This window comes from Gobius niger (genome assembly GCF_951799975.1).
Source record: "Gobius niger genome assembly, chromosome: 18".
In the NCBI taxonomy this organism is placed as follows: Eukaryota; Metazoa; Chordata; class Actinopteri; order Gobiiformes; family Gobiidae; genus Gobius; species Gobius niger.
The window spans coordinates 7,928,202-7,954,970 of NC_136869.1; the positions used below are offsets into that span (position 1 = coordinate 7,928,202).

The window sequence follows — 26,769 nt, forward strand, 5'->3', positions numbered from 1 at the left end:
TAAATTTTTGTTTCTATTAAGGCTGAAGATCTGCTGTTATTATGCATAATACGTAGGAAACCCTTGTATGTGTTTTTTAAGGGATAGTAACAGAGATAATGTATTTTTGTTGATTTTTCTGTATGCGAAAAGACCTGGAGATATGATTTTTTAAATTTATTCGTGCTGCTACTAGACAAAATGCTTTTCTAAGTTGAAATTTTAAGCCTGTTAGCCGCACTTACTACTCACCAAAGGTCCTTTCCACTCCATTTTTCAATATCATTATTAAACTACAAGTCACAGGCAGGGTATGCACAGTGTAAATCGGAAACAGCGATATTTTCTTTCCGGTCTTGTTACCGAGCGAGTTATGGACGAGCTACCAAAATCCGTGCCAGGTTTGAAGAGCAATAGTGGTTTCAAAATGCTGCAGCTCACAAATGTCATGTTTCATCATAAGAAGTGTGTCTGGGGTCCTCCTCTCTAGCCAAACAATGTAATGGGCGTAATGTTATCCTAATTATACTCTGTGACACTGCAGCTCGGTGAAAAAAATATATCATTGTACATGTGTGGTGCATGGAAAACTGCTGATATCAACCAATAAACTTCATCAAGTCACATGTGTCAGAGTCCGTGATCTTTACACAAATCTGAAGCGTACAAACTATAGGCCAGTGTAACGCCTAATTTGAAAGCTAAGACCTACAAAGCTGATCAAAGTTTTTTTTTGTCGCCAAGCTGTCGTCCCTTTTTCGTATTTTGAAGATAATATAAACTTGTATTGATCTCACAATGGAGAAATTCACTTGCATTTTTTGTCGCCTGTTTTGTTGCTTTTTCATCACTTTTTTGCTGCGGTTTTGTGGCCTGTTTTGTTGCATTTTTGTCGCTCTCGAGGCTTTTTTTGCTGCAATTAGGTTTTAGATTCAAGTAAAGTCGAACTGGAAACAATGTGCTTGGTTAAGGCGGGGTTAAGAGGTTAAGAAAACAGATATTATTATATTATTAATCTTATTTATTTAATGTTCTTATGCATTCACCCTATAGCCTTATAGTTTAAAGTTTTGCAGCTTATTTTTATCTAGAATCTTGTGTTTATTTTTATTTTTTATCTTTTCCTTACAAAAACTGTAATACAATGTGTACACAAGAATATACAGAGTATGCCAGGGGGTATAATATAATTGTACAATTATACATTTACAAATATATTGTATTTTGAGCAAATACTAGTTAAATATAGTTAAATAGATAGTTTTCAGAGCCTTTTTGTTATCAGAACCTTCCAAAATCTTCATATATGAGAGAGTATCATTATAAAAATGTGTAAAGTTGGGTTTCTGCTTAGAATATTTACATTTGGGAATATAAAATTTGGACAAAAGGACAAGTAAATTAACAACAAAAGAAATGTCTTCATTCTTTTGCTTTCTGAAGAAACAAAAAACATTTTCCCATTTCATTGTAAAGTCCTTGTGTAGATGTTCAATTACAAAACTGCAGAAGTCCTTCCAGAATTTCTTGGGGTAAGAACATGTCGAGAAAAAAAAGTTGTATTGTCTCTGAATGATCTCCACAAAAAGAGCAGTTCACATCATCTAGAATCTGTGTTATATGTTTTTATGTTTTATGTTTTTGTTGCACGTCAGCACCGAGAAAAAAATAATAGAAACGATTTTTATTCTGATTCTATTCAGGAAAAAAAAGATGGGGTCCTCTTCCTTTTATAAGCCATTGAAAAACATGTGCCTCTATAATTACGAGGACTATATGGACATTTTAACATTTAAAAGTAAAGCTTAACTATACTGTTATTTTTTTATTTATTTTTGACTGTACAGTAATCATCATACCTTGGAACAACACGCTTAATTTCTTTTTTGGGAACATCAACTGTAAGTATATCTGCGATAGTAGTTAAGCCACACATTTTAGTTTAGCTCTAAAATAACTCAAGTAACCGCAGCTTCATCCTGAGCTTTTACTGTGAAAGGCAACAACAACACCGGAAGTATCGCGAGATAAGCGAGCGAGGACAACATTTCCACGTTTCGTTCGCATCTGAAGGGAATTTCTAATGCATCAAATCAACTATTATTGAGATTGGTTTCTATTTTTAGTTATATATATAAATGTAGATTCAGTTGATCGGGTTAGTTAGCTTTAGTCTAGGCAAGTGCATCCACGCAGTTACTGGGCGGAGGTAAGAACAGTGCTGGCTAGCTCATAAGCTAACTGGCTAAATGGCTCTCGTTACGTTACTTTAAGCATAATGGACGTATTTAGATTTATATGTTACAACAACTCTGTATAGTGTTGTAGGAGAGGATTTGTGGCATGTTCTCGCAAATGCATTTGTTTACCAAGTTTCCTGTTTAGTTTCCTGGCTTTCTGTTAGCAGCCATGAGTTAAGCTAAGTTAGCAGTAACGGTAGCTTGTTGCTGTTAAACGTTAACGGTTAAGCTTAACGTCACACCAGCAACGCGCACACATCAGCGATACATTTAATTTAATATTGTTTATATAACGGAATTAGGCTGAGTGTGCATTAATCATTCATGTTTATCTGTTGTACTAACTCATGGCCAGATGGGGGTTGTTGACCTCGTTCATCCAGTATCTACCATAGGCTAAAGCGGAACTGCAATGTTTTTTGCGGAGTCGACATATTTCGTAACCTGTGTTCCTTGTTTTCAAGGTATAATAAATGTCAAGGCAGAGATCACACTCTCCACGATACAGGTACGTCTGCTCATTGCCATTCACTGATAAACCATTCATTCAGCAAGCTATACATATGTGCCGTCGGACGTCCCATCTATATGTTTGAATTTCTAACCGGTTATGGTTAGGGCTAATTGGAATTGGAAAACACTGAAGTTGGGAAAGAGGAACACAATTAAGGTTAAAGTTAGGGAAATGGTTTGGATTAGATTAAATGTTATGGTTAGGTTTATTTTAGCAATAGAGTTCGGGAAATTCTACAGTTACCATGGAGATCCGCCATCTTTGCAGCTGCATAGATTAACATTAGCCTAAAACAGTATAAAAAGTGGAGGAAAAAAAAGCTGTGGAACAACTCCCTTAGCTGCTGAGTTACTGCTGGTAAATACATCTAACACACTGTGGTGTCCAAGTGTTTTAATGTGAACAATAACTCCAGTATTTTAACGTTTAAAAGACATTAGTTTACAATTGCTGCTAATCCCATAATGCTTAGGGATATGACGTCACATTCCCGAACTCTATATATAATGACAGTTTTAAATACATTTTTGTCTAATATCATTTATTTTCTCTCTCAAACCAATAAAAGTGCATAAAATGAACCAAAAAACTATATGTTGGCAAAAATTCCTAGTTGTCAACCTGTTCATAACCATGCCATTAAATGCAATTCTGATTTTGTTCAAGAATCAGAATCAGAATTGCTTTTTACGCATTATCGCATTATTATCGCATCATCATCGCATCATCATCGCATTATCATAAGGAGACGGTAAAATAGCAAAAAGAGTTTGTAGCCGGCGGACGTTTGTATAAACACTGCCTTCCTAAAATAACAATAATAATGATATATTTCATTTGTATTGCACTTAATGCATGATAAACAGATCTCCAAGTGCTACAGATTAAAAATGACAACATACAAACAATAAAAACAAATATGTGTCACTGTCAAAATACAAGAATTTAGGCGAATATTGGCATGTGAAAGGACATCTGCTTAACGTCTTGTTTGGTTTAGTATGTGCTCCTTTCCAGAGCTGCATAATCAACTGTGGTTTATATTTTTGCATTTCAGAAAATTTCCGTGGGAAGAGCCGGATTTTGACCCTCAAAAGGTCGTAGCAGAGCTGGACAGGATGCCTCTAGGATGGGGTCAAGGACAGGGCCCTCGAGAAGGTTGGGTCGAGAGAAGACATTCGCATCACCACCAGCGGGAGCGGCGTTCAGAGGAGTCCTATCACAGGAGAAGGTCTTCACCTTTCCATGAGCCACCAAATTTTTTGGATGCAGATGACAGACCAAGACACAGGGAAGCATTTCGAGAAAGTATCGAGCATTATGAAGACCGAAGAGGAGAGGAGCAACCTGAGCACAGCCGCAAATATGCGCAAAGGGAGCCTGGTTGGAGGCAAGACCAGCCTGAGAGTGGGTCCGGGGAAGGGTTTAGAGACAGGAGTCCACACCAACATGACAGGAACAGCAGTCAAAGAGGGCGAGGAAGGGGCACGTTCAGGCGCGGCCTCATCCGCAGAGACAAGTGGACGCCAAACCCTGACAACGAACAACCACAACACATAAATAGGAACAGAAGGGAAATGGATGGCTCTCCTCGATCTGGGTAAATCACCAACCAAACACTACAAAAGGCAATGGAATCACAGGAGAATCTCACCTTTCAGATTATCCCTTCTCTCTTTGTCTTCTCAGCCTGTTTTCTATTTACATTTTAGTGGCTTGATAACACATCCTTTTCACCCTGTTAACGCTCTTTTAAGTAAGCCTCCCTAATTCTCATGTGAAGAAAATGACATGAATGTTCGAAGTTTGTGGATTCAAGTCATGTGCACATTGCCAAACACGATGCATGAAAAAAGTGTGTAGTACATGAAGAGGGAAATGTGAATAAAGTTCAACTTTGCCCAGTTCGCTTTCCCATCGGCAGTTCAAATCATGATATAATCTAGCTGCTGATTTCTGGCGAGACATTTACTTCATCTCCATTTCACACTTAAGTCACAGTTATGTTATTGAACGAATTGAAGCCAGAAGTTCCTATTGCATTTGCCATATGATCTGTGGCCATTGACATAAAGGATACTGCAATTTAACTTTTTCAATTGACTATTGGTTACTTCACAAAATACAAGTTTTTGCTGTGGCTTTAATCCACCTCTGTTACTTGGTGTTATTTATATGTAATTTCTTGAACCCAGATGGAAAACAAACAATGGGACTTTACCAATATCAAGGCAAAACACAACTATTGATTACTCTGACGTCAGTGGTACATGTCGGCAACAGTTTTCCCTCCAACCAGGGGGCTGTCAGTTCAAATCAGCATAATGTCACAGATGGTGTTTGCCAAGTCTTTTCACGCATATTTCCCTCTAGAGACACATTAATGTGATTGAAGCAATTGAAAATGGGAGGGCCTCTAGCGTTTGCCCACTCGCCATGTGTCTTGGTTGCTGTGCCCATTGACCAAAAAGGACCCAGGAATTTGCCATTGCTTAATTTAAGAACCACATACTGTAACTTCATCTGATGTTGGGCCGCTCCAAAATCAGACGTAGTTAAATGTTTTCACGGGGTTCCCACAGGAACTTAAAATGTCTTAAAATTCACATTGCAAATTATGCAGAAACCCAGATCTAGAGCTACTTTTAAGCTAAATGGAAAATTGTAGATCACTTTTGTGTTGCTTGTAATGAACCATTTCGCTTCCTCTTGTGCCAACACAGGTACGAATGGGAGGAGCAGCGTTACTCTGCAGACGAGCGCAGAGAAGGGTTTTACAGAAACGATCATGAGCCGCAAACATTTGAACAAAAGCGAAACAAGCCGATGGAGCCTCCCAGGCACAGACACAGTCCCGAACGAGGCTTTCGCAGTCAGAGGAGCTCCAGATCTGTGAGCCAAGAAGACAGGAGAGGCAGCCCGTTTGTGGAAAACCGTAAGAATGATGGCTACCACGAGGAAAGAAGAAGCCCATTTGCCGATGATAGGCCTAACTATGATCAATACAGAGGCAATCCGGCAAACCGGGGCGGGAACAGAGGACATTTTAACAGAAGAGGTCGTTTCAATCACAGAGGGAGAGGGTGGCCACGTGGTAACCGTCCAAAGCCTCAAAGAGTTCAAAGTCCGCCCATTGAACAGCCAAGATTCAGGGCAGAAGAGGAGTTGTATGACGAGCCTGATCCCGCCTGGAAGCAGAGAGAAGTGGGTCAAGCGTGGGAAGACGACGAAGACCACGGACGAGAAACGGCAAATTCACCGAGCCACGATTTGGAAATGCAACATCCGCGGGAGCAGTGGGGGAGCAATGAGACCAAACCCAACATGATGGTCATTACGGAGGAGACGCTCACCATCAAAGTGGACATGAGTCGACCGGTGAACAAAAACAGGTAGGGTATGAGGTAGTTGACACACGGAGGGAAGGGGAGTTCACAATAGGCAAGTATCAACAAGGGAGCAGTGGAGATGAGGAAAGACTAATTAGACACAGAAAGGTATAATGCACAGTTTGGATTGGAAACCTGACCCTTTTTCTGAGTGAATTGGTCATTGCACAATCCATGGCAATCTACTGAAGATTTCAAAGGCGCATGTGTCCAGAAGCAAAAGACTGTTGTGATCTGGCTGAAGAAGGAATCTCTCAAAGGGAAAATGCAAGAATCATTGAAGAATCAGAAGAGACTTGGAACGTTTATTCTAAGATTACATCAACTGTCCCACTCATATCAAAAGTGTTTTGTGGCCCAAATGTGCAAGAAGACAAAGAAACCTCAGATCATTTGAGAGGCCTGCTTCCAAGACTTCGAGATTGAAGCCAACATGTCCAAACCAAATGTCCAAACTCCGGAGTTGAGATGTTTTCTGATTAAAGCAAAATGCTTCTGATTATCCTCAGAATGAAGCCGACGAGTGAAGGGTCTGCATCTTGATTGCATTTGTATCCAGAATTATTTTTTTTCTAAATCTAAAGACTGAAGAGGAAGATCCTGGAATATCATGCATGTTTGAGAAGATGGTCCAGATTGGCTTTAACAACAATGAGTGCTTAGTCACAAAAACAAAATGGCAGGAATTTTCAATTGTCTGTTATTGACCCATTCCATCAAACTCAACTCAGAGAGAAATTTTGGGGATTTTTTTTTTATTGAAGGTTGTAAAAATGGATACCAGAAAAGAAGTTCTCACTGAACAAAGCACTTTGCCAAGACGACATGAGGAATTACAGTAGAGAATGAAGTTATTCTTACAACAGGAGCTCGGATTGGAACCTGTCCATGTAATAAAAACCTATTGAAGTATGTCATAGATTGGAAGTTGGCACAGCATCTGAACCTGTTCACCAGTTTGAGGAAACCACAGAGACCACATATAGCCATTAGCATGTGGTCACAAATGGCAGTTCTCATCTCAAGACTAATCCGTTTTTTCAAGACTGTGGATGTGGGCACTTTCGTCCTTGTCCTAGTACTGGATTTAGAGAACATTTATTGCATGGAAGACCCAATGATCTTAAATGGCATCTTTCTACAAGCTTCATAAAATGATGGAGATCCTGAAAGTACAACTGGAAACGCAATGAGATTTTGTAACTGCAGAAGAAAAGCATCAAACAAAAATTCACACCCATGTTACCAGATGTATGTTTTTTAATATTTTTTTTTATATATGTATCTTTGGCAGCTCAAGTGCCCAGTTGGCCCATGGTGTGTGGACGAAGCCTATTTGGTACCATTTATGTTGTCTACGTGTCAGAATCCACTTGCAACATGACATTCAAGAGATTACTTTTTTTTCTTGGCTTTTGAATGCATCAGATCCTGGCCATCTCTATTCAAGTAGATGAATGTTGTCAACGTCTAGTTTCGACAATCATGTTATACAAATGTATAATAGATGATTTGCTTTGAACAGAACAAATCTGGACTGACCAATGTGAGCAAAGCAGAAGCACTGAAGATCATAAACTGGTAAAAGGAGAAATTCTACTCGAAGAACATAATCCTGATCCTGAATCATGATGTTAGGATACTATAATCCAAACCTTCTGAAGCCGTTTTGTATGAGAATGACAAAAAGCGAGTTTTGAGACGTCATGTTTTTACACATGAATGCAGCACGCAATATATTCAATGAACAGTCAAAGCCTTGGAAGAGGAGTCATGTCAGCCATCACATAAAAGATTACAATAAAGCACTGGATTTTGTGTTGCAATTATGATTTCCAAACCAAAGGGAATTCAACAAATGATGAGAGATTAACTACAACTTTATCAATCTCGAAGGAAATTCATGTGCCAGAAAGAATATACATATATACATCAACAAGAATAATGCTGCTATTGGTTCAGATGCCATTGATTCCACAGTAAACTGAAGGTTCAATTCCAATGTGTATTGACTCTTGTAATTTGTTGAAGAGTTGTTGCCTCCTGTGGTGTTAAAAGTGAAAACTGGGTGAAATGGATGGAATGAGAAATACAGACAAGCCCATATTTTTGTGTGAAGGAAGAAAAAAAAAAAAATCAACCAACATACTTTGGTTTTGCTTTTGTCGCTTACACCACAAATCACTGCTATCAAGTGCCAGATCACTCATGCCCGAAAGCAAGAGTTCTCTCAACAAGCTGTTTATTCTAATGTTTTTCTCCTTTCTTGTTATGGCACAGTATGGTCAACGAAGTGTCAAAAAACTAATGACGCCTTCCATGCAAAACGGGAAGATTGAACACTGAGTGGAGGGATGGTGTGTACATGAGATGATATCCTACTTTACTGACGAAGGCGAGAGAAAATTGGAAAGACACAAGTTGTGCCAGAAAGGAATCTATGAACTATCAAGATCACATATCCATCCAGTGATGTCAGATTTGGACCGTTGCCATAACAGTTCAACTCTGTTGTACCTTATGAATGGTTAAAAGTCCTCAAAATGAGTCTATAATGGTCAACGCCATGTGACTGATCTATGACCAGAGGAAGATGTGTAGAGAAACCAAAGCCAACCATCAGAACAACTGATAATCAAACACATCCTTGACAGAACTTGGAAACGAAGCATCTTCTGTCCAGAAATGAAAAATAAATGAATATTGGTGCACTATGGGCCTTTGAGGAAACGCAAAGCACTGATTATAACATTTTACGGCACCACGCCGTTATGTGAAGACGGGAAGAGCTGACAAAGCTTCAAGCTTGATTGTAAATATAGTCACAAAATGGATCAACTGTGCCCTGAAATCACTATGAAAACAAACATTGACAGATTTTGAATTGGAAGAACCAATGCATCTACTAAGAAAACAGTGGTGTTGGTCATAGAAAGCCATTGTGTGCAAAGTCTTTCCAAAAAGAAGAGTGATGAGAGTGTACACCACAACCCTTAGTGGCAACATCATCTCAATCTGAAGCCACTTGCAGCCATGTCCAGTCGTTGAGGCTTTAGTAGTAAGGGTCGAGTTGTAGACTAGTGAAGGGTTTAGTAGCATGATTGTACTCTGATTGTTTGGGCCCTGGTAAGTCGGTGAAATGTGGTAAGCAAGTTTTCTTTTTAATTTATCGATTCAGCGCAATTGTTGCACTTGCGAACTAGTTATTTTGCCTGCTAAGATTACACAGTTCATGATTTTAATAAAATACCTTTATAATAGACTACAATCAAGTTGGATTTCTTTTATGCAGCATTTCAAACCAACTCATTTTCCAAAGATTTGACTTTTGGCTGTTTAAAACTACAAAAATACTGGTATCCAAACCATCCTTATGCTGCATTAGTATTATACTTAAGTCGAATGATGCTAATATACTCTGTAAATTATCACTTATTTCAGCAAATGTACTATGTTTTATATCTTTTCTCATTTGTGCTTGGAATTTCAAGGAACTCTGTCTTGGCATCAAATGAGACTATATTTTTATGGATGCCAGTATTGTAACATTTGTTTTATACAGCATACATGTGGCAAGGCAACTTTATTTATACCGTGTATTTCGTACACAAGGCAACTCAATGTGCCTGGTGGTCTAACAGCACCCACCAATACTCAACAAAATCAAAATAGCTGTGTTATTGACTGCAATGATGTCAGCCTCTGTAGTAAATGTCTGTTTTCCTGTGCAGTTTGATGCTTTACTCGGCAGACAGGCCAATCTCTCTGGACCTGGTGCACGTGGGGCGACAGAGGCTGGACTTCTTGTCGTCTGCGGAGCATCCAGGAGCGAACCAAGAAAACGCAGTTCAAACCGGGACCTTCGCTCAGGAGATCATCACCCTGGTGCATAAGGTCAAAGGTAAGGCCTGCGCTGAGAGTCAGAGCTGAAATACTATAACTGTTTGTACAAATGACCAGGACTTTGCACATGTATATATTACAGCTCTAACAGATTCTGTGCAAACATCCCATGAAGGCAGGAGATAAAGTCATATTGAGACCTGCAAATTGTGACTCCGGAAATGACGATGTTGTATTTCATTAATTAAAGATCAAATGTGTTTTTTCAGACCAATATTTCGGGGGCCAGGGCATCTCGCTCACTGAACGCTTTTCTAAAATAAAGACTGTAGAGAATGAAGAGCCACAGGAAATGACCCTCAACAAGAGATTCAGCTCCAGTCGGTAAGACATAATCTTATACTTAATGGTCAGCACACACTACACGACTTTTATGCCCGATGTTGCTCTAGTTCCCAGTGGGGCCGAGTCTGCTCGAGTCATGTCTAGTCGAAGGCAGTCACACAGTCGGGCCGCGTAGTGTGGGGGGGTCACGACTGGACTGACGTTCGAATCGTGTAGTGTGGGCAACACAAAGACACAACTAGACTCCAGTCGTAGGAAATCAGACAAGTTTGATTTTTAAGCCCAATTTTGGACGCACAGGAGAAACGTGGGTGATTTTACCGTCCCCAAAGTGAACACTCAGAAAGCAGCGGCCAATGACAGAGTGAAATAAAGACAGAAAAACACAGACACGCCTCCTTTTTAATTTCTCTGTCAAAACAGCCGCACAAACAACTAATTTCATGGCCACAGCCCCACACACGAAACGGCACAACTTTATATCACCAAAAGTTCATAACAACCACCTTTTCAAGCTACATTTCAACCGTGAACAGAGTTTAGCAGCACTTACTGAGTTTGGAGGCGAACTGTTCTGCTTCACTTCACCGCTAGCAGATTGCCTTTCTCCACTCGCCTCGCAGCTTTCTCCTCCGCCTCCTCCATCTCTTCCCGCTTCTTCGTGTCGCCGACTTTTACCTCCATTTGACAGACCTATAGCCAAGTGTAAGGCTTCGTAGTAGCAGTAGTCTAGCACTGCGATGTTGTGACATTGTTGACACCATTGACCGATTGGGACACGCACACATTTTCCCACGTTCACAAACACAGGCCTGTCTTTGCAGATTTGGGGTCAGTCTTTGAAGCCGTAAAGAGGACAGACGCACGGTGTTATAAAACATCAGCTGTTTGTCGGAATCATGTAGTGTGTTCGCTCTGACGATTCTCAGTCGTTTAAGACTAGAACAATCGTGTAGTGTGTGCCGACCTTAAATTGCATGCTTTGACTCTTGTGTGGTTGTAAGCCTCTAATTTATATCATGTCTCTTTTTGTTTGTTGTTCAGTGGGTTAAACATAAACTACAGCTCGCTCACAGAACGTGAAGAGCCTCTTTTCTCCAAGCATGGCCCACTTCAGGTGCGTTTACTCTCTTTTACTACAAAACCACCCCGTGTTACTTTTAAATAACCCTCCGTTTCCTCCGCTGCAGCTGTTGGGCTCTCCTCCACTGCGAGACCCAGACGACCTCAGACACGACCTGGAGAAACGCCGACAGGAGCGGCGACAGGAGGGGGTAAAGATCACCATCGCTGGGCAGAGTCGGCCACAGCGCCCCCAACAGCCCAGCCCTCTGCCTCCAAGGTGAGTGTTTTTTATGTAATGCAAATGTCTGAATACAAATGAGTGTAAAGCGCAACCAAAATACACTGCCCAGCTAAAGAAATTTATTTTTGTTGCAGTGAGGAAACGTTTAAAGATAAAGAGCAGGAAGAGAAGTTTTCAAACTGGTCTGAGGAGCCGCAGTGGAGGCCGGAAGGACCAACGGTGAGGAACTAAACTGCTTCACAATCACGTGCCATGCAGAAGGCGTTTAATCCACTTCATTTGAATACTTTTTCTAGTATGGTCTTGTAAACGGGGTTTTAAGTGGACATTGCGTCTCTTGTCTCTTGCAGGGTTCAAAGAGAGGGGGAGGTTTCCGTCCTTTTCGCAGGAATAATCGTCCAATGAGGCGACCGAACTACCGCAGTAATTCCAGAGGTAATGGACACTCTTTTTTTTGTGTAATTTGGATATTGTGAAAATTAAAAGCAGAGAAACCAGGGCCAAGCTTTGCCTACCCCTGATTTTAAAGATTATGTGCAGGCGCCACCATAAAATATACATTATCCAGATTTAGTATAGTAAATGTGTAATTAACCTTTCATTATGTTTGAAAGATTTGCAAATAAAGTGGAAACAGTGACTCCTGACGGACATTAAACTGTTCCACATCAAACCCGACAATCTAAAATGATTACACAGCTAAATCTGTAGAAACTGCTGTCACTGTGAATCTAACTTCTCATTTTCTGTGTCTTTTCGCAGGTCAAAACTGGTGAAGGCCCAAAGGTATTTCAGTAGGAAAACATCCGAATAGGACAGATTCAGCTAATAAACTGTGACAAGCAAGTGTATTTGTTGTACAATTTATAATTTCCCAAACATGAATTTGTGTTGACACATTTCTCATAATAGATAATAAAATTTTGTCTCTCAGGTTTAATGTGGCCTCTTCATTCATTTAAAAAACCAACAGGATTTTAAAGGGTCTCCAGAAGGTTTAATATTGTAAAAATCTTGTCCAAAATGTGTTGTAAAGCCTTGACCAATAGAGGGCACTGTTTCACACTTAAGTATAGAGTCAAGCAAGAAGGTCCTGGGTTTAATTCAGTGGAGGAGGCTGATGTAAACTACGGGGTGGGCAAGTTTTCTTGGAGGGCCTATTTTCTTTATTGAAAATAGACCGAGGGCTGAAGCTGCTGATTATCAGCCCAAAATAAAGCACAACACTGGAAAAATGACTATCTTTAATGAGATAAATTATTTAAAATTGCTTGAATAAAAGTTCTATGTCGAATTTGAGTCGGTTTGAACTAATCCAAGATACAAATGCTGTAGCGCTAATGGAACAAGAATAAAGCTTGAAATCAGACAAATTATTGTTTTTCACTTGAAATACTATTAGAGGTTTATCTCATCTAAGACCAGACCAAATCCACTCAAACCTTAAGATTTAATCTCTTAATTCAAGTAGATTTATGTAATTTCTTCCTTAAAACTATGTTTTTTCAAATGCCAGTGTTGTACATAACATATGACCTAAGTGGGTGTGTTGACCGTATTTCTACCTTTTTTTCTCCTATTTAACTCTAATAATGTTAGAGTTAACATTAGATTATCACACAAACTCTCTGATTTGTGTGATGTTTCTCAAAATCATCTTGAGGGCCAGAGGTTCTGTGCTGGATTTGGCCCTTGGGCCTGACGTTGCCTACCCATGCTGTATTGGATATACATTTTTTTTCCTACTGCTGCTTGTCAGACTAAAATTTATCTTTTAACCACATATCAGCAAACACCTACAGACAAATCTCATTCCCTGAGCCCAGAGAATCGGACACAACAAGGCAAAGACAATAAAGTACACCCTAACCTTATTAATATAAAATAAATAATGCAGCAGAAATGTTTTGATTTGGAACAATATCAAAATAGCTTTATTTAAAGTAAGAGTAAAAAAAAAATCACCCAAAATACATCACACTTTAATTACAGTACAGTCACTGGTGCTGCTTTGTTTCTCTTTTACACTGGAATCACTGTACGCAAAACATATCAACTTCATTGCAGCATCTTTGAGAAGCAGCAGATGTCTCAAAGCACTATGGGAAGTTTATTTTTTTTACGCCACTGAAAACTGCTTTAAGGCACAAATATTACACACGTGTTTAGTCCAAGTGGTCGTTATGATTCACAGACTCTTGGACTAAACTAAGACTATTTTCTTACAGTCTCTATTTTGTTAAGCCTTGACGTCATAAAAATCCTGATTGTTTGATGTTTCTGATAATTGTACACAAGATGGCGCCATTGGAGCTGTAACATTTTCCAAGTAACCTTCACACAGTGTTTCAAAAGGTCCCAGGATGGTTCTGTTGAGCTGTTTCTTCAAGATGGAGATGGATTTCTTCAGCTGATCTGGGGTCAGTTTGAGCTACAGGGCAACGGCCGAAAAGACACCTCCATGTTTTCCTCCATAATGATGTCGAACCGGCACATCACGGATCTAAAAAAGTAACGTTAAAATTGCATTAGGCTCTGGTTTTACAAATGTATGAAGAAACGTTAAAGTCTAAACCGGGGATCCTCAGGTCTCGCTCTCACCTGTCGGGTTCGTCCAAAGGCGTGAATCGGATTCTCAAAAGTCTGATTTTGTACCGAGGTCCGATCACGTTCCCGGTGTTTATCCTCATCGAGATTTTCTGAACCGTCGAAATATCGCCGTCAAACTCCGCCAGCAGCCGAGTCGATGTGTACTGCTCGAAACGCAGGAGTTTACTGCAACAAACAACAAAGTATTTATTCACCGTGCAAATTAGTACTATTACTGCTGGCAGACAAATGTAGTTAAAAATACACAAATATTTCTGCAACATGTTGTTTCCTGAGTGACAGGACCCAGTGTATGAAATGTGATGGTCTGTGTTTTTTTTTAAATGTCTGCAAGGGGGTACCACAGGGATCAATATTAGGACCACTCCTGTTCATCATGTATATTAATGAATTAGGACAAAATGTGTCAAATATGCATTTTAACGCTGATGACACAATAATTTACTGTTTTGTATTGAACCCTGTTAAAGTTGTTTTTTTCCCCCCTTGTCAGTCTTATGTGTATGACTATAGGCAGATAGTTTCTATGTCTACATGGTTATACAGAGTTTGTACATATGGGTATATTTGGTATAGCAGGGCTGAGCGATATTGAAGTGTGTATGTTTTTTGTAAGATCAGAATGAGAGATGTACCTTGGTATAAATCTTAAGTACCATATGGTGTGTTTATTTGTGCGACCGTAAATGATAAAATCCTCTATTTTCTATTTTTTTTTTATGGTAGACTGTATATGATAAAATCCTCTGACATTTTGTACGATCATAAATGATTTTGTATAGACCCTTTAATTGTTTAACATTCGGGGCTTAGCTGGAGGCAGGAAGTTAGAGTCCTATCTATTTCCATTGGAGCTGTTGTCATGGTAACGATAAACAAATGTTTAACTGTTTTTGGAAATACTAAATAAACCTTATTTTATCGTCTCAAATGTCATTCCTCTTGGTCTTGCACCTTAAGCCACAACAAGACCCCATTTTTTAGTTGTAGTTTTACACTTATAATCGCTAGTTTTAGTTTAATCTTATTTCTCTTGATCACTTCCTGCCTCCAGATGATGTCACTGATGATGTCAGCAGTTAAAGGGTCTATTAATACATAAGCACAGACTCATGCATCGGTTCTCAATGTTTGAAATACTTTTCTGCTCAAATAAAGAAAGAAATGAAATGAAAATGACATGATCTTTGCAGAAAGCTTTTGATGTGGTCCAGCACACACTTCTGCAGCTAAAACCGGTCCTCAATGCTGAGAAGACCAAACTAATGTTGTTTTCAAACACTAAGAAGGTCCCTCAAACACTCCCATTAGTGTCCACTCTTGAGGGAATCAAATACCTCAGTATTTTGCTTGATGACTCCCTGACTTTCAAACCCCGCATAGACAACCTTGTGAAACAACTTAAATTGGGCTTTTTCTTTGAAAATAAATTTTGTTTTTCTTTTGAAGGAAAAAGCGCCTTGTCACAGCAACATTTTTATCTATTTTAATTTTAGACTATGGAGACCTGTTGTACATGAATGTGTCTGCTCAAAGGCTACATTGACACTGCTTCTCTGAGGTTCATTCTAACTAACTTTTATTTATAAGGCCAGGCTTGGTCTTCTGCCCTCTTACATCTGTAACCTAATCTCAAGGAGGAGTGTTGGCTCTTACAGTTTGCTCACTGTTTCATTTGCCTAAACAGAACTGGGAAAAAGGGCTTTGGTTCACTCTGCTCCTTCTTCATGGAACATGTTGCAAAAAAACTCGATAATAACTGAGCTTATTTCATTGAACGCTTTTAAGTCCAGACTGAGAACACTTGAGTCGACTTTTTTACATTGTAACTGTTTCTCATAATGTGTATAACGTGTATTGTGATTCTAATTCTGTATTGTTTGCTGCCTCTTGGCCAGGTTTTTAATCTCAATGGGACTTTCCTGGTTTAATAATAAAAAAATAAAAAAACAGCTCCATACTTGAGTACTACCCGGTTATTGGTTAGTTTTGTTTATATATATATATATATAGACATGAGTAGGGAAAATAGCAGTAGTATCTTCACTCACTGGTCGACTCTGGCCTCTGTGACGCTTTTGCCGCTGTGAAACCGAAGGTAGACCACCCCCCATCGCAGATACTGGTTCCACGTGACGAAGTCCACCCTGTAGCTCAGCTCTGGAGAGAAACAAAAGCACAAAAACTATTAGCTCTAAACACTAAGCATTAGATATTGGAGAGAAGTGAGGGTCAGTACTGACTCCTGTAGGGCAGAGTGGACGTGGTGCTGAAGAACACTTTGGTTTGTCCCATTTGAATCAGAGCGTCTCTCCACGGGCTCATGTCATATCCTGAAATATAAAGACAGAAAACAGGTGTCACGATTAACTGTGGTGAAAAGATTACTACATTATTTGCCAACTGTGTTAAGCTGCAGTTATTCTTTCATTTGAGAGTGTTTAGACACAGTGGCTTTCCTCAAATCAAACGGATACACAGATATTCAATCATTAAGTTTAAGCGTCATATTGTATCATATTGAGTGAGGAAAGATCAAAATGACAAGGGGAAGGTTTAGTGCGTTCCCTGTGTGCACAGTGGTGAGTCCAGACCTTTTTTTCTGGGGTGGCACTTGGTTTTTCTGGGGCGGCACCAGGACCGGTAACTAATGCTACCACCGCAATAAAATGGGATTTGGATTTGGATGGATTTTGTTACCTACAAAATGCCAGTCAGCATTATTTTTTGCTTAGAAATAGTAATATGCATTATAGCATTAATATTCATTTTATTTTGTATTCTATATAGAAGCTATAGTCTTAACAATCAGTGTTCAGCACTGCTTAACAAAAGACTCCTGATGATTGTGCAGGTGGGCGAGGGGTGCTAATGAGAAAACACTGCCACAAATATTCTTCCTCAGCCTCCCTGAGTGGCACCTGTGGTGGCCCTGCACAAATCAAATCACCCCCTAGAAACACCACTGGGTGTGCGTATGCAACGTGCTTTATTGCACCAGCGCAGGACAACACATATAATATATATACACATACACTGTATTTATCCATAAATATAACGCAAATGAAAGCATGTTTTCGTCATATAACCGCCACATTTGTACATAAATATAAAGCAAAACAATGTGAAAGTATTCCTACGTATTCAGAATACAATATTGAATATAATCTGATTGAATGGAATTTGTTACAAAATAAATCTTTTGGCAAATATTCAGAATCCTAACACTGGTTCTAAAGTCATGGGACCACATTCATAAAGCGCATTTAAAACAACCATCGCTGCCCAAAGTGCTGCACACAGGCAATACGGACTTGTTATTAGACTAAATAAGAGACTTGAGTAGGCCTGTCACGACAACAAATTGAAGTTTGATACATTGAGGCAAGAAAATATTGCAATAAATGATATTATTGACCGTAAAGATTCTACTGTCAACTCTCATGCATAAAAAGGACAGTAAAGCTTTGTTCTTAAAGTGCATCATCATGTCCTAAAATACCAAACAAGCAGCAATAAACATGTAATATATAATGTATCTCAAATGGCTTCACTTAAAAAAAAATCAAATATAAATATTGAGCCCAAAAATGTATCGCTTCTTTCTTATTTATTGAACAATAAGTCGATATAGTAATTATCGCTCTAGACTTGAGTTCGCAGAATTTGCATATAAAGACGTGAATTCGAATACAGGATAAGTGGACCGATATTGTGATATGATTTAAGGTATATTTTGCATCTTTTTCTTTTGTGTGATGTATTTTCATTTAAACTGCTATGGAGACGAGACAATTGTATTCCTGATTTCTCTTTTTCTCACCAAGTCTGGGGCAGGACGCGGGTTTGAAGGCCTCACACTGGAGGCATTTCCCGTCGAGGAAGTCTCCGTAGGACGAACAGGGGTAGCCCGTCAGTGAACAGGTGCGGTTCAGGGCGCACAGGTACAAGAAGACCGCCCTCTGGTGGTCACACACAAAATACGACTTCCCTGAGAGAGAGAGATGGACATAGTGAAGTTATATGTTTGTGTCGTCATTACCCTTCCCTGTGAGAAGTACTCGTACCTGCAAAGATGGTCTTGGGACATCCCGGCTGGTCGGCTCCTCCGTTTGCGTAAAAGTCAATGTGACCGTGGGCCCCCCCCAGACCAAACGCTGAAACACAAACATTCATGGATTCAACACAAACCGATCATATAGCCCTTGCTGATTATCTGATTGTCCTGATGTTTGCATTTCTGTGCTCAAACTGCCTTCACTACACATTACATTTTCTTTATATAGATACAGACGGCATCTTGTCATAGAAGGGGGCGTGGCTTCGCCGAGGGGGAAAATAGAATCTTTAGGGAAACTCAATTTTCCACTCTTTTTAGCCATTTTCTGGTGGAATATGAACTTATTTATCACATAAATAAAGTCAAGTGTAAATCTGGCCCATATGCATATTTTCGCACAGCAGATTGTTCAGTAGAAGTGAAAAAACGGCAGTTGTAGCTAGCGCGAGCTAACCGTTAGCATTAGCCCGATGCTAACATGTAGCATTATGTTAGCATTCTCTGTTATTTATGTATTTATGGGCTGTTGAACCACTTTGCTCCTCTCCATGTCTTTGCATCTTCATTTATTAGAAAACTATATTCTTATTCTCTCGTAGTTTTTGAATAATTAGAGAGAGTTTAGATTTTTTTCAAAATTGTTTTCCCCCTTTAACTGTTTTCAAACATGACCATATATGGGCGATTCCAGAGATGCCCTATCTATAGGAGTAAATTACTTTCATTACTCACCACCAGGAGGATGATGCCCTTAGATTTTGCCACTCACATAACATAATGACATCATGTGCATGCTCTCTACAGCTTCTGTCCTTTGTAAATCCATGAACTTCCTGTGGTTCTTGTCTATTCTGAGCTCAGGATTTGATCAGAGGTGTTTGGGGAACTCACAGCCCATGTCCGTGTGCAGGACGTCCACAAACTGGGCGTCTCTCGGGTCCAGCCTCTCGTCAGGACCGGCACCGGTGAACATGGGTCCGGCCGGGTCCAGACCTACACAGATTTAAACTGGTTACTATGACAGCCATTTGAGTCAGATTGAGTCACTTGTAAAACAGATCTCAACGGGACCATCCCGGGCAAATAAAGGCTAAAATGAATACATTAAATGAATGTCTCACCTGTGATGCGTCCAATCTTCCCTTTCAGGTTCGTCCCCACGAAGCCGGCGAGATGAGCCCCCAGACTGACTCCGATCAGGTGGATGTCACCTAAAGACGCTCCCTCCTCCTGAAACAATCATAAGATGTTGCTTTGGATACAATAATGCAGGTGACGAGTGTGGCACAGGCCAAGTTCAGCAACAACTGATTTTATAAAATATAAAAATAACAAACAAAATGGGGATGATCATAAACAAGCAGGAAAGTATGCGTACAAGTGTAACTAAATGGTGAGATTTAGGTCAATGCTCAATTCAAGTTTTATTTTAAAGGTGCATTATGTAACTTTTCTGGGGGGAAAAAGGTTGATATTTGTGCGTATTTGACCTTGTAGTGACCCAGTGGCTGTATGAGTGGTCAACATGGCGCCTTTACTTTCGATCACAGTGGTCTTTAAGACGCTCCAGGATCAGCTGTTTTGTAGGTTTTCTAGTGAGAGTCAGTAGTGAAAACCTTCCAATTCCAATTGATCCTGGAGCGTCCTAGACACTGTGATGGAAAATAAAGCCCCCATGCTGACCACTCAGACAACTACTGGGCCACTACAAAGTCAAATACACACTAATATCACCTTTTTTTTTTTTACAGAAAAAGTTACATAATGCACCTTTAAAGAGACAAGATGCAAGCTGGTCATTTTATGCTCACTACTGCCACCTCAGGTCTTATGCGTAACTGCAGTCTCCATATTAAGCTTGTGTATGGGCACTTCGGACACAAAGTAAAAATGTTTTGAGTGACAGTGCAGGATTTTAGAGGCAGTTGTGGTGAACAGGTCTGAGCTCATTCTACACATTAGGACATGGCTGGAACATGTAGGGGGAGGAAAATACTTAGCTTTAACATTTTTAAACTCCGTACATAGTCCCTTTAAGTTCAGACTTAATGTTTTTATTTCAAAGAATTACTGAACACAATCTGGATCCATATTGTTTAGAGTATGTCGATTATAAACTCATCCCTCTGATGAATCGGGATATTGGAAATGACTCAGGAAAGTTAGGAATAAGTTTGGACACCATTCACAGTTTTCACTCCCTCTTTCATTGTTGTAAAGGAAAACAAACAGAAAAAAGTATGTGAACTTTAAAGGGCTTATACGGAGTTTAAAAATGTTAAAACTAAGTATTTTCCTCCCCCTACATGTTCCAGTCATGTCCTAATGTGTAGAATGAGCTCAGACCTGTTCACCACAACTGCCTCTAAAATCCTGCACTGTCACTCAAAAAAGTGTAAATTCGGGTCTGAAATGCCCATACACAAGCTTAATATAGAACCTGCAGTAACGTGTAAGACCTGAGGTGGCAGTAGTGAGCATAAAATGACAAACTTGCATCTCGTCTTTTTAAGTGAAAGACAATAGTTGGACATGGTGTCACTTCAGCCACCTCGATGAGAACAGCGTGTCCATGCCTCTGACTAACAGTTCTGAATAGATCTTACAGCCCCCCCTCCTCACCTGCATAGTGATGATGAACTCCGTGAGGTTCTGCGCCGCGTCCCGTGTGTAGGTGACCGCGGTGAAGTAGTTCAAATTGGCCGCGCCTTTGTTCCAGTCCACCACGATCACGTTCATGTCGCGGTTGGCCAAAAGCAGCTGCACCAGCTGGTTGATCCAGGTGGGGGGCGCTCCCGTGGGCCTGTACCCGTGTATGACGAAGGCGGTGGGGCGGGTGGCGTTGAAGAGCGGCTGGTCCGAGGGATGGCGGTGCCGGAGCTCGCGGCCGCAGTGAACGTTGGCGCGAGTGTAGAGCAGCAGGCGCACGTACAGGGACGTCCCGATGAAGCAGTGGGAGAGGTTCAGGTCCGTGAAGTTGTCGCACGACTCGTAATCGCCGCTCTCCTCGTCACCTGAAGGAACAGAGGCACAAACGTCAGTGATCCGTCTTCAACATTTCAGGCTCGGGGTAGAGCTGCTGCTCGTCTACATTGATGTAAGATGTAAAGATGTAAACTCTCATGTGACAGTGGATGACATAAGTGGATTGTCTTGTAACTGGAAGGGTGGTGGTTCAAATCCTTGTCTATAGAGTTTGCACATACATAATTTTCATCTAACACTAATAATTCTAAATTTAGCGCGAAAAAACAAATATTAGCAACTTCCATCCATCCATTTTCATTCACGTTTCCGTTTTCGTGGGGGCAGCTGTTGCCCAAATCACATAGCACCAGCCCCTTATGGCTCCTCCTGCAGGTGGTGGGTCCACATGAGGACGGCCTCATGATTAAACGGGCCTGTTGGTCTCTCATAAGGGGCTTCTGAACCGCTCTTTGTCTGACCCGTCAACTAGGACCTGTTTGCCCTGGGAGACCCTACCAGGGGCACGAAGCCCCCGACAACAGAGCTCCCAGGATCATTCAGGCGCTCAAACCCCTCCACCATGTTAAGGTGGCGGTTCCAGGAGGGGATTAGCAACTTATGCAACTCAATCATGTGCATAACTTCTACATATGAATGTGATAGGGTTAGGGTCAGGGGTTATAATTAGGGTGAGGAACAGCAGATGTAATGTTAGTTGTGTTTCACTCACACAAATCTTACACTATTACACTTTTTAGAAACCAGAAGGTCTTGGCTTTCGAATGAGGTTTCACATAAAGGCTGTAAGCTCCCCAGTCAATACACTTTGGGATTTGGAAATGCATAATTGCCAACCCAAACCCTTACCCTGTAGGTAACAGGTTAATGCTGATTGTTACGCTTTACAAGCCTGTTTTGACAAGTTTCTCATAGCACTACAGCAGCCATTATTTATTCACTCCAGAAACTGTGGTGATAAGCTATTATTGTAGCCTCCGACCAAAGGCAGAGAGGTTATTCATGTGTCAAGTTTATTTGAGTTGCACTACTGACTTATAGGGGGGTATTATGCAAAATCGACTTTTTCAAGCTTTCCATCATGTTATTATGTCATTCCCTCATGAAAAACATGCCTGAAGTGTTGCCTTGGCACAATCACGTATTTTTGAGTAATCTGTAAAAACTCTGATGGCGGCCATTTTAGGGATAGGTTTGCCTGAGTCCTCCTAGGAACGCCCCCACCTCCTGGAGACGCCTCCGAGCTTTCGTCACCAGCCGAGTAACCAACCACTGCTCCTCAGCAGAACCCCCTCCCCACTGATGCCACAGACAGCGTGTGGAGGGGGCGTGTCGGAAAGGGTCAGAGGTTCTTAAAGAGACAGAGGCCTATTTCAAGACATTCACTACAGCCATTTTGAGAGAGACATTTTATAGAAGGCAGTTATTCTAATTTACTGCATTTACAGACCAACAGAGGGTTTCGTCATCATTGTAGTGTGATATAGACTGGTGCTATGTGATTGAAAAAAACAGAATACCCCCTCTTTAATCCCCTCCTGGCACCGCCGCCTTAACATGGTGGAGGGGTTTGAGCGCCCGAATGATCCCAGGAGCTCTGTTGTCGTGGGCTTCGTGCCCCTGGTAGGGTCTCCCATGGCAAACAGGTCCTGGGTGACGGGTCAGACAAAGAGCGGTTCAGAAGCCCCTTATGAGAGACCGACAGGCTCATTTAATAGTGAGGCCATCCAACTGTGGACCCACCACCTGCAGGAGGAGCCATAAGGGGCTGATGCAATGTGATTTGTTAAGATCAAACTGCCCTTGGTATATGGACTCACTGTCATTCATCCACTAACTCTGGAAGCAAGGTGAAAGAAGGACACAACGACAGTGGGCACCTGCAGGAGACGGGATTCAAACCCCCGACCTTCCGATCATGAGACGACCCGCGCACAGCGCCCCTTAATTCACCCAACCACCCCTCACATATTTACAGGTAACTCTTACAATTGTCACACATCCCAACACTCAACGATCTGTTCTTCCATCATCAGCAAGTGCCCCATAATGCAACGTGAAGCATCTTTGAGTGTCCAGAAATCTCAAATCTTTGCCAGATCCTCCAAAATAGTTCCCGGATCTATTAGCCCCAACAAATTTAAAAATGGGGAAATACGTTCCCCCAAACGAGGAATCAAATCAGCACTTATTACTACAATGTTTAGGGTCGATGAGGAAAACTGTAAAGGCAGATCTTCCTCTTTATGTGACTTGTGTTAGAAGTGCAGTTGCAGAGCTCAAAACATCCAACAAGAGACTGGTTGTTTTTTTTGGCAGTTTCAAGAAAGGACCAGGTTCTTTAAATAGTCTCGACATGGGAGTAACAGGGGAGTAGGTCTGTAGTACGTGACCGCGGACGCTGCTTCACTGGAGGAGGATTAGAGTTCAAGTTCATCATTTAGCGTCTGCTCTCTTCAAACCCATGGAGGACGAACTGACATCTAGAATAAAACAGCTACAAATCTACATAAGCCTTTATTTTAGTTCTATCTGTTCAGACCAAATTGACGTCAGTGACTTTGAAAGGCGCCAACTGCTTTTATAAGAAGACGCTGGAAAAGGACAATCCCTAATCTGCCATGTGCTGACATTGTGTAAGAGGAAAGAACTGTAAGACGGCCAAGATGACGTCCTTTGGGAAAGCATTGTTTATTTGGTATAAGGACAGTACAGAATCCAGCCAGGGCAGATTGTATCCATGACCAGTTAGCACAGACACAAGGCCACTGGTCCAAGGACACAGACACGGGGCAGTGGATCAGCGGGCACACGGCCACAAGAAGCAGCGTCCAGTTTAGATACAAACAGTTAAGGGGGAAAACAATTTGGAGAAAAATTTAAACTTTCTCTAATAATTCAAAAACTACTTTAACAAACGCTGAATTATGAATATAGTTTTCTACTAAATAAAGATACAAAGACATGGAGAGGAGCAAAGTGGTTCAACAGCCCATAAATACATAAATAACGGAGAATGCTAACATAATGCTACATGTTAACATCGTGCTAATGCTAACACTAGCTACGACTGCCGCTTTTTCGTGTCTACTGAACAATCTGCTGTGAATAAACATCCATATGGACCTGATTTAGACTTTACTGTATTTGTATGTGTCTATGAGTCTACCAGAAAATGGCTAAAAAGATTGAAAATTTGTGTTTCTCAAAAGATGTCTGTAGTCTGTATCTATAGAGTTCGGGAATGTGACGTCATATCGCTAAGCATTATGGGATTAGCAGCCATTGTAAACTAATGGAGATTTTAAAAGTTAAAATACTGGAGTTATTGTTCACATTAAAACACTTGGACACCACAGTGTGTTAGATGTATTTACCAGCAGTATCTCAGCAGCCAAGGGAGTCGTTCCACTGTTTTTTTTCTCCACTTTTTATACTGTTTTTAGCTAATGTTAGTCTATGGAAATGTATGCTAACAGCTGCAAAGATGGCGGATCTCCATGGTAACTGTGGACATTCCCGAACTCTGTTGCCGTTTTCAATTCAATTATTTGCAGTTGTTGTTGTTTTGTAAAGTTGGCATAGAATATCAGAACATAAATTTGTCTTATACGTTCAGAAAATTGTACCTGCGCTAAATCAATTAAAAAATGTAAATTTCAACTTTTATCAATCCATTTGCAGTTTGGGCCCTGCTTTAGTAGGTTATACACTGCCTGACCAAAAACAAACGATGACCGCACTTATTTGCTGTGGCATTGTCTCGATAAGCTTCTGCAAAGTCAAAAGATATACTGTTGCAATACGTTTTCACCAAGATCCTGTCTTGATGAGGGGAGAGTGTGACCACTGCACAAAGCCTTCTCCAGCACATCCCAAATTCTCAATGTGAGCCCGATGATTTATGGCTTTGTTATCTTGAAATATGCCCGTGCCATCAGGGAAAATAAATAAATGATGGAACAACCTGGTCATTCAGGATGTTCAGCTGATTCTTTGGGCACATAGTGTTGCTGAAAATAGACCTGAACAACTACAGCGACCCCAGATCAGAACAGTGACAGTTTATTTTGGTCAGTGCATTTATGTAACGAAACACAGCATTTCTTTGCAAATTTGTGTCGATACAAGCCTTGATTAACAATTTGGAGGAATAACTGAACACCATCTTATTCCCCTCGTGTTTGTCGGGGTTCACTGCACTTGGCCCGACCATAACGGTGAGCCTTTCCACTCTGCAATTAGCCCACATGAGCACCCGACACAGTACTGCCCTCAATAGGATCAGCCGGCTATAAAAAAACCTCTCATCCCTTAAGTCCCGCCCCGTCCCGGACACAACGGGTTATTACGGCTGTCAATCAAACCAGAAAGGGGCGGGGCTTGTGCCAAAAGGAATGGCCCCAAAATCTAGGTCTCAGTGCAAATTTTGCTATAGTGCAAAAGTTGGGTTTGAAATGTAAAGTGAGGTTAACTTTAAATAAAAGTAAATTCAAATGGTCTTGTACTTTCAAAGCAAGCATGGCATCTATAAGTGGTGACATCCAGCCTTTAATATTTGGACAACAATAATGATTTATGGTGTTGCAAATTGAGTTATGTTTATCTAAAAGGTCCCCACTTCCAGCTTTTGAAATACAGATAAATACGATCACCATTTACAAACAAATCCACAAACCAAATAAAGCACTTTTAGCTTCTTACCTTGGCATAGAACAAGAAATCCGAGTAAACTGAGCAGCCGATACAGCTTCATTGTGATTCAAAAATCCAATGGAGACAGACTTGGAGGTGTTTGTTCTGTGTGGAGATGTCCGGAGAGGAGCAGAGCTGGGTTAAGGCAGGCAGACGTTAAGCTGGAAGAGTCAAGAGCGGGAGGAGGAGTGACTTATGGAGAGGATAACTTCCAGAAGAGACCAGGAGGCAGGACTTCTTACGGGCAATGGAGTCTGCTAAATCAACAAGCAAGTTCAAAGATAATGTGTCTAATTTTGCTGCTCAATAACCATTCAACCACTGATTGTTTATAGACTTGTTCTTGTGCATGAATATTAAAGGAACAGGCCACCGTTTTTACATACTGAGATATGTTCTTACCTGAGCTTAGACGAGTTGATACGTACCTGTCTGGTCTTTGTCGCTTCTAATTTTACCACGTTTGGAGCTATAGGAATATAAAGGGAGAGGCCAAATGCTAACAAAATCTTTTTGCGTGACTGAGGGCACACAGTTCTTTCACATTGTGATATGTTCTTACCTGAGCTTAGATGAGTTGATGTGTCTGGTCTTTGTGCGTGCCTGTGGAAGAGCGTGGTCACTTCTAATTTCAACACGTTTGGAGCTATAGGAATAGGCCAAATGCTAACAACATCTTTGGTCATTTTGCATGACTGAGGGCACGCACAAAGACCAGACAGGTACACATCAACTCGTCTAAGATCAGGTAAGAACATATCTCAGTATGGAAAAACAGTGGACTGTTCCTTTAAGTAATTTAA

The 26,769-nt window shown here is 40.7% G+C and overlaps 2 protein-coding genes across 2 annotated transcripts; one reads left to right on the plus strand and one right to left on the minus strand.

Annotated features, from left to right (window-relative positions):
* The first annotated feature begins 2,022 nt into the window (after positions 1–2,022).
* On the plus strand, positions 2,023–12,546 carry LOC306977692 (uncharacterized protein). Its single transcript, XM_079576113.1, has 11 exons — positions 2,023–2,188; positions 2,684–2,727; positions 3,791–4,333; positions 5,457–6,125; positions 9,854–10,023; positions 10,235–10,349; positions 11,355–11,427; positions 11,501–11,652; positions 11,751–11,835; positions 11,967–12,051; positions 12,379–12,546. Exons 2-11 carry the CDS (start codon positions 2,693–2,695, stop codon positions 12,390–12,392), a joined length of 1,941 nt encoding a protein of 646 aa, XP_079432239.1. The 5' UTR covers positions 2,023–2,188; positions 2,684–2,692; the 3' UTR covers positions 12,393–12,546.
* Positions 12,547–14,020: 1,474 nt separating this feature from the next.
* lipib (lipase, member Ib) lies at positions 14,021–26,210 on the minus strand. The gene is made up of 10 exons (XM_079576127.1): positions 25,976–26,210; positions 20,909–21,300; positions 19,408–19,516; positions 19,178–19,279; positions 18,294–18,383; positions 18,050–18,217; positions 16,470–16,559; positions 16,278–16,386; positions 14,218–14,391; positions 14,021–14,119 (listed from the first exon to the last, which is right to left on the minus strand). Exons 1-10 carry the CDS (start codon positions 26,025–26,027, stop codon positions 14,038–14,040), a joined length of 1,368 nt encoding a protein of 455 aa, XP_079432253.1. The 5' UTR covers positions 26,028–26,210; the 3' UTR covers positions 14,021–14,037.
* Positions 26,211–26,769: the final 559 nt, after the last annotated feature.